The sequence below is a fragment of the Rissa tridactyla genome, chromosome Z (assembly GCF_028500815.1).
Source record: "Rissa tridactyla isolate bRisTri1 chromosome Z, bRisTri1.patW.cur.20221130, whole genome shotgun sequence".
Lineage (NCBI taxonomy): Eukaryota > Metazoa > Chordata > Aves > Charadriiformes > Laridae > Rissa > Rissa tridactyla.
In genome coordinates, this window is record NC_071497.1 from 16,873,651 (window position 1) to 16,881,406 (window position 7,756).

General features: G+C 42.6%; 1 protein-coding gene across 2 annotated transcripts; it reads left to right on the forward strand.

The window, feature by feature from the left end:
* The first annotated feature begins 26 nt into the window (after nucleotides 1-26).
* DNAJA1 (DnaJ heat shock protein family (Hsp40) member A1) lies at nucleotides 27-7,638 on the forward strand. Of its 2 annotated transcripts, XM_054186031.1 has the most exons (8): nucleotides 27-287; nucleotides 464-641; nucleotides 1,801-1,905; nucleotides 2,008-2,235; nucleotides 3,658-3,772; nucleotides 5,768-5,883; nucleotides 6,447-6,547; nucleotides 7,268-7,638. In XM_054186031.1, the coding sequence occupies exons 1-8, from the start codon at nucleotides 156-158 to the stop codon at nucleotides 7,484-7,486; spliced, it is 1,194 nt and encodes a 397-aa protein (XP_054042006.1). In that variant the 5' UTR covers nucleotides 27-155; the 3' UTR covers nucleotides 7,487-7,638. The 2 variants fall into 2 exon arrangements, with proteins under 2 accessions (XP_054042006.1, XP_054042007.1); XM_054186032.1 differs by lacking the exons at nucleotides 27-287; nucleotides 464-641 and adding an exon at nucleotides 1,118-1,260.
* The last annotated feature ends 118 nt before the right edge of the window (nucleotides 7,639-7,756 follow it).

Here is a 7,756-nt window from a genome sequence, read left to right on the forward strand (position 1 = left end):
TGTGGGGGCGGGACTTCCGGGGCGGGGCGGTGCCGGCTCAAAAGCGCCCGGATGCGGGACCGGCTCGGAACTTTCCAGAAAAGTCGGGATCGGTGCAGGGTGAGGAGCCGCCGCGGGGTGCGGGACCGCCCGCTGCTCAGGGGCCGCCCTCCGCCATGGTGAAGGAAACTACCTACTACGATGTGCTGGGCGTGAAGCCTAACGCCTCCGCTGAGGAGCTGAAGAAGGCCTACCGAAAGCTGGCCCTGAAGTACCACCCCGACAAGAACCCCAATGAGGGCGAGAAGGTCAGCGGCGGGGCCGGGACGGGGCGGCGGGGTCGGCTGCCCCGCGGGGGTGCCGAGATGGAGGGCGAGGGGAGCGGTGGGGCAAGGTTTGGCGGGCCGGGGACGGGGGGCTCGGCGGGAGGCCGTTGGGGGTTCCCCGTGCCGGGTATCTGAGGCACGGTGTATGTCTCTCGCAGTTTAAGCAGATTTCCCAAGCTTATGAAGTACTGTCGGACCCGAAGAAGAGGGATCTCTATGACAAAGGAGGCGAGCAGGCCATCAAAGAGGGTGGCTCCGGTGGTGGCTTCGGGTCGCCCATGGATATATTCGATATGTTCTTTGGCGGCGGTGGGAGGATGCAGAGAGAGAGACGAGGTAACGTGCCATCTTCCGCCACTTTCCCGGACTTTACAGCATGGTCGCTGGGCTAGACGGGATCAGAGTCCCTGAGAAGAATGTTGTAGATGCAAGACTTTAAATAGCGTTAAAATTAAGTTACGGACCTGATCTTAAAGTCAGAGAAAGCATTGTCCCTAGCCCTTAGCACCGGAAACAGCAGGGGAGGGCACTTGGTTCATGCGGTGGTAGTTTGGTCTCTTGTGCATTGTCTCATGTTAATAACTAACCAGATTTCGTGTTTGGAAAGCCTTCAGCTGAGCGTTAAGTCCAGCAGCTAATAGGCTGAATAGGAAATGGAATGGTAACATACCTTAAAAGTATGTTTTTAACTGAGCTATCATAAGCGTATTTGGTTTTTCATTGCAAGTAACTGTATCTAAATAAGATAGACAAATCAAATTCAGCCTGTGAAACCTTTTTGTTTTTCTGTGCTGTTCAGGGAAATTGAGTTGAAGCTGCAGTAAAACACCGCTCAGAAATTAAAGTCCAGTTTAACCCCACTGGGAAAGACTCTACTGTTAATTGAACTGGTTAAGAGTAGTGCTGACCACATCACTTCTTAGTGTAGACCTGGTGTCAGAGGGAAGAAAAAAGGGTTTGTATCAAAATGTTACAGTATTGTATTCCTAGTAAGCCAGAACTTGGTATCTTTCACAAAACTAAGCCTGTATAAGCTAAAGTTCTAATTAGTTCCTGAGCATAAAAATATAAGTACTCAATTCAGTTTCCAGAAGGTCCCCTGGTGAGAGGAAGAAAGTACTTTACTGACTCTATGCAGCGTCTCCCACTTCCTTATATATGACACATGTTAAAACTAAAGTTCTGCATTATAAAACTTAAATGTCTAAAGTTCTACATGTTTTGTGTTATTGGTTGTGCTTTCACAGAAGAGTTTCTGACTTATGCTAACAGGGAAGCATTACTGACAAACCAGTTAGAATTGTTACCTAATTTGACATCAGGTATGAAGGGACTATTGACTAATACCATCAAACCAAGACAAAACTATATCAAAACAAAATGTTAAAGCTCACAGACTTGGTTTATCGTGACTTGAGCGTAATGACATGGGAAGTTTACTGTTACTTGGAGACCGCACTTTCAAACTTGAGTAAATATCCATTTTCTTTTGCAGGCAAAAATGTGGTCCATCAGTTGTCAGTAAGTTTAGAAGATATGTACAATGGTGCAACGAGGAAGCTTGCACTGCAGAAGAACGTTATCTGTGACAAATGTGAAGGTAACCATGAAACTGAAACTGAATGCAAGTTGCTTTTAAAGGCATTGGGGTTTTTTTTCTGGTAGTGTGTAATCATCCGCCCTCAATTTTCATTCTCCTCAGGTCGTGGTGGTAAGAAAGGTGCAGTAGAGTGCTGTCCTAATTGCAGAGGAACAGGCATGCAGATCAGAATTCACCAGATTGGGCCGGGAATGGTGCAACAAATCCAGTCTGTGTGTATGGAGTGTCAGGGGCATGGGGAGCGTATCAGCCCCAAGGACCGGTGTAAGAGCTGCACTGGCAGAAAAATTGTTAGAGAAAAGAAGATATTAGAAGTTCACATTGACAAAGGTAAGGTGGCTTATTAAGATGAAGTATTGAACTTGGCTGTACTGACTAATTTTGATTCAATAAAACAGAAGCTTTAGCAAATGCATGAAGTTGTTTTGCTAAGTAGCACTGCTGAATACATACGCAATAAAATTGCCTGTTGCTGCCTTTAAAAAGTAGGAGACTTGTTTTTAGGGAGGGTTGATTACTTCTGTGTTCACATCTAATACCTGTGCACAGAACAAAGAATGAATTCTGAACCTTGCGGTATTTCAAGTGGTGAACTATTTCTGAGCAACCTCATAAGCCTAAGTCTTGGTCAGGTAGCTGCAGCAATTAAAATAAAACTCATCACTTGTTGGCTTAGTCTGCCCAATGAGTTTTCCCTGCTTGTAGGGAAACCCTGCAGACTCCGATCACTTCTACTGTGTTTCAGTGTGAAGGGGAACCAGGTCTGCTATAGTAATAGGGTGCAGAGACAGTGCTAAGCCTCTCATGCTTAGAACTCTGTTTGCTATGCAACCCTGACAGTGCTGCGTGGTGCAGGTATTCTCTGCCTGGCAAAATGCAACTCAATAAACAAACCCTTACAGTGATGGGAGAACTCAACAGCGTTGAGTGAAAAGTACATTTCTGTTGGGGAGGCTGCTTAAAAGCTGGTGGTAGAAGTCCCTGGAGTAGTGCACGGCTTGTAAGACAGAGCAAACTGACAAGTACATGGCTTCTACAGACCTGTGCCTGATTATCATCTGCAACTGTTGTATGTGTAAACACTTTATGAAATGCCTGAATTTGTTTTTGACAGGGAAAATCCTACAGTAACATTAAATATGAGGGCTAGTAGGGATATATCACTGACATTTTAGATGGGGAGATCACCGAGTTTCTTTTCCCTTCCTTATAGAAAAACAGACTGTAAGCTAGCATGAGGTAGCTAGAATTTATGGTAGAGAGACTTTGTGTGGGTGAAATCGTTTTTTTATGTGATGGTTACAGTCCTAGGGAGAGTGCTTCTTGCACTCAGCAGGCACTGAGATCATGTTTCACAAGTAGCTCTACCACATATATTTATAAAACTGAAGAGGCTCATTGGTCACTTGCCCTCAAAATGTATTTTATATGCAATGTTTCTGTCTTCTTTTTAGTACTTGTGCATGTAATGAAAGCTGTTTTGATAACGTTTCCCTGAAGGACTTTATCCTGGCAGATGGCTGTTTGCAGTACAATTAAGCTTAATGATCTTGAGACATAGTTCAGGTTAGCACCACTAAAATTTGTGGAACATGTGAGTGGATTAAAAAAAATTATGAATGCTTCAAGGGAAGATCTGATGTTAAAGATCCAGAGATCTGGTACCGTCTTGTGCCTATAAAAATATTTCTTACTGCTGCCTTCTCACTTAAAAAAAATGAAAAATGTTTGCTTTTTTGTTTTCTGCAATAGGAATGAAGGATGGTCAGAAAATAACATTCCATGGTGAAGGGGACCAAGAGCCAGGACTGGAGCCAGGGGACATTATTATTGTCTTGGATCAAAAAGACCACTCTGTATTTACAAGGTAAAACTCTGGCAGTCTTTTTTGTGAATTCCCGAGATGCTTGTCCACATGCTTCCGTGGTTACCACTCACATTTTATCTACTGGAAATACCAGTAGATGGATCATGTGGCTAGAACTCACGTGTGAGTTTGGGTGGCTAAAGGAGCACTGAGGTGTGCAGGAATCCTGGTACAACTAGTCTCAGCCACTTGTGTTCTAGTAGCACGTGATATTCTTATGTGAGCTTTGACAGTGGAAGGGTAAGGCAAACCAAACCAGTTACAGTTATTAAGAGTTTACAGATCTTGACTTTTAAGAACTCTTAAAATACTGAGATTTTGTTTAACAGATGTGACTGTTTGTGATTGCTTCCTTGCTCTTTCTAGGTTAGCATTCCATCACTCGCCTCATAAAATTACCATTTAGTGTAGGCAGCTGTTCATTGCCCACTTGGCTTCAAGGCACAGAAAACCTGTACTGTGTTCACTTTTGCTCAGGGATCTTATTTATGACAAACTTACTGAATATAGCATGCACCCTTCTGACCAGAGGTCGTTTCCCACACTTTATTTCCTGCCTGAGTGCACTGGACAGGGTAATCAGTCCTGTCTGTTCTTTCTTATGAAAGCAAAAGTGACTCAAGCAGTATTGACCATGTCTCAAGGATTTCATGTTACTGGACAGTACCGCTTGGTGTTGCAAGCCTCCTTGTTTCAGGTTACTGTTTGTGGAATGAGTCTGTCCAGTACATTTTGGTCAGTTAAAAGCAACACTTGTCATCTCGCAGAAATGTGTTGCACTTGGCATCTCACTGCTTCTGTTCAGAGCAGTAACAAGGGAATCAATGGATTTAGAGACACCGACCACTGACATTGTGCTTGTAAAAAGGAATGGTGAGTCAAAGGTTCTTCGGAAACCTGCAGCTGGTCTGCCTGACTGTACTGTATATTGCTGACCTCTGGATGTTGGTGCCAGAACTCTATGCCAAAGAACACTGAGCTCACAGGTTAAGAATCAATTCTGTTTGCTTTGGATAAGCATACTCAGCTGATTTTTCTTAACTTCCAGTGAAACCAGATACTGAATCAGCTCAGCTATGCCAAAGGGGCGGTCTGGGCCAAACTGTTTGCATGGTTACTTGGGATTTGAAGTCACAACTCTGGCTTATTTTTGGCGAGCTTTCTGCCTGCTGCCTTCAGTTCTAGTGTCCTTAGATAACCCTTGATATTACTGGTCTTGTGGGGTTATGCTGAGGTCATGCTGCTTCTGGAACAAATGGAATGTTCCCCCTCTCCCGTCAGCATCTAAATTTAACTTTTGAGGCAGGACTCCTTCCAGAGACCTTTAAAACAGGGTGAGTGAAATAACTAAGTTCTTTGAATAGGCTGGAGGATTTTGTAGCCATTGAACATGCAGTGCATGCAGACATCGCTAGCACTGCTATACTGAAGTCAGAATAGGCAATTAAAACAATTACATTGTTTCATCCACATACTTCTTGGTGCTTTTGAGAAGTTATTTTCATCATAACCTAGAGTGGCCATCAGCTGTTTGAACTTCCCTATTACCAGATCTTCAGAAAACCAGTGTAAGAGAATAATGTAGAGCTAACTGATGCACTTGAGAAAGTCCTAATCTACACAAAGGAAGGGAATAATTGTTCCAGTGACAATGTTGAGGAGGCTGAGAGAATTTTTCCCTAGGATCGGGAAGGAGTGGTAAAGTGAAACTGGATGCAAGTGAGCCTTGCTGCATTTATTTTTGCTGTATTTATTTCTTTTCAATAAAAACTTCTACACTTTGGACAGCTAGACTTGATAATGACTCGGCATGGGTATCATACCTGTAATTGCTAGCTTGAGGTGCTGCATCAATACTCAGTATTCTTTATTTAATAGCCCGGACTTCTACTAAAATTGCAGCTTTATTGTCCTTGCCAAGTTAAATACTGAAGCTGCATATGATCCTTTTACTGCATCTCCCTCTCTGACTGGTTTTGATTGGTTCTGCCTTAGACGAGACGAAGACCTTCTTATGGCAATGGATATTCAACTGGTTGAAGCACTATGTGGCTTTCAAAAGCCTATCACAACGCTGGATAATAGAACTATTATTATTACCTCCCATCCTGGTAAGTGTTGGTTTGCTTTCTGCTAAAAGTCCAAGCATACAGTGAATTTAAGCTGGAAGTTTAAAGGAACAGAAACATCCCATCTTGATGTACAAGGGATGTATGCTAGTATCAAGCTTCTTTTCCTAGTCTTTGCAGTACAGATCTTTAAACAAAAAAGGATTTTTGGATAGCAGTCAGCAGTAACTTTCTCTTTGCGTGATATAGTAACAGACCTTACCTCATGGACATACTTGTATCCTGAGGATGCCTCATGAGAATTGAAGGCCGTGGGTCTCTGAAAACCACTTTTTCAGCCTTGGAACTGCTGGAGCACTTAATAAATTTGTAAGTATGCTTCCTTTGGGAAGCATAACAAGGTTACAAGAATGTAATGTAGAGTTCAACCTGCTTTCCTTCTCAGAAGTTACCAGGCAGTAAGTCCCTATTAGACTACTACATCTTGGTGTAGCTGTCTAACAACAATGTAGAAGGTTACATAAATATTGAAGGGATTAAAACTAAAGCTGCTTCTGCTGCCTGCAGGGATCCCTTCTTTTTTTGGTCTTTGTTTTTTTTTTTAGGCCAAGTTGTCAAGCATGGGGCTATTAAGTGTGTGTTGAATGAAGGTATGCCAATTTATCGCAGACCGTATGAAAAAGGACGTCTGATCATAGAATTCAGGGTAAGTGGATCAACTTACTTCCATGGCACAGTACAGCATTGAACATCCCCCCAGAATTTAACCTCTAAGTATTAGCTCAATCAAGAAGAGATACCAATTATTACATGTCCTGGTTTGGTGTTTGTTTTTGCCAATGGTGAAAACATGTAATCCATCAAACAGAATTACAGTTCTGAACAAAGAGAAAACTTCTGGAATGCTCTGTGCTAAAAGTTCCTTAAGTATCAGAAGAATTTCTTCACATACCTTATGAATTTCCATTTGCCTGGCATGTTCTTTAGTTTCTGTCATCCTGTAGAGAGGACAAATTAGTAACTTCGCCTGTCCTGGAGCAAAGGAGTAGGCTGGAAAATGCTGATTTCGTCTCTGGAGAGAAGCTAATGCAGGGAGCTGTGGCAGCAGGCTGTCTGTTGCCATTTTACAGGAGATTCAACCATATCTCTAATGTTGGTATATCCTGTACTTTGCTTCTAGGGTGATTCCAGAGAGCAGCCTGAGACAAAAGAAATGTCGTGTAAGACTTGGTTAAGTTGCCAGAGTTAGAAGCTAACTTCTTGCAGGCATTAAAAATAGCCCTAGTGACTTAGATTTTTTTTTTTTTAAGCACTGGCTTTAAGTCACCTGTGATGATAAAGCTGACTTTGACAGGTATTTTACCTGTAGTGGGATGGGAAAAGTCCAATTCAGGCAGATTTGAGTAACTCCAGTTCTTGATTTCAGGTGAACTTCCCAGAGAGCGGTTTCCTCTCCTCAGATAAGCTGTCTTTACTTGAAAAACTGCTACCTACAAGGCAGGAAATAGAAGAAACTGAGGAAATGGAGCAAGTGGATTTAGTGGACTTTGATCCCTCTCAAAAAAGAAAACACCACTATAACGGAGAAGTCTATGAAGATGATGAGCATCACCCTAGAGGTGGTGTTCAATGTCAGACATCGTAAATGGGCCAGTGAATAACTTGTGATGCTTTTTTTGTATGCATTAGTGGATGAGTGAAGGACTACAAGCAGTTCACCCTCACTTCTTGCTATTTGTTGTTTTATCCAGCCATAGTTGTTTCTAAAAGCATAAATAAACTAAGTAATTAAACTGACTTTGCAATTTGTATACAGCTCCAGGATGCAAGCTCAAATGAAGTTGATTGCACTTCACCCCTGCCTTTTGGTCAAGAAAACTCCCTTACCTGCTTGTCTTCTATTCCAAGCCTTGTA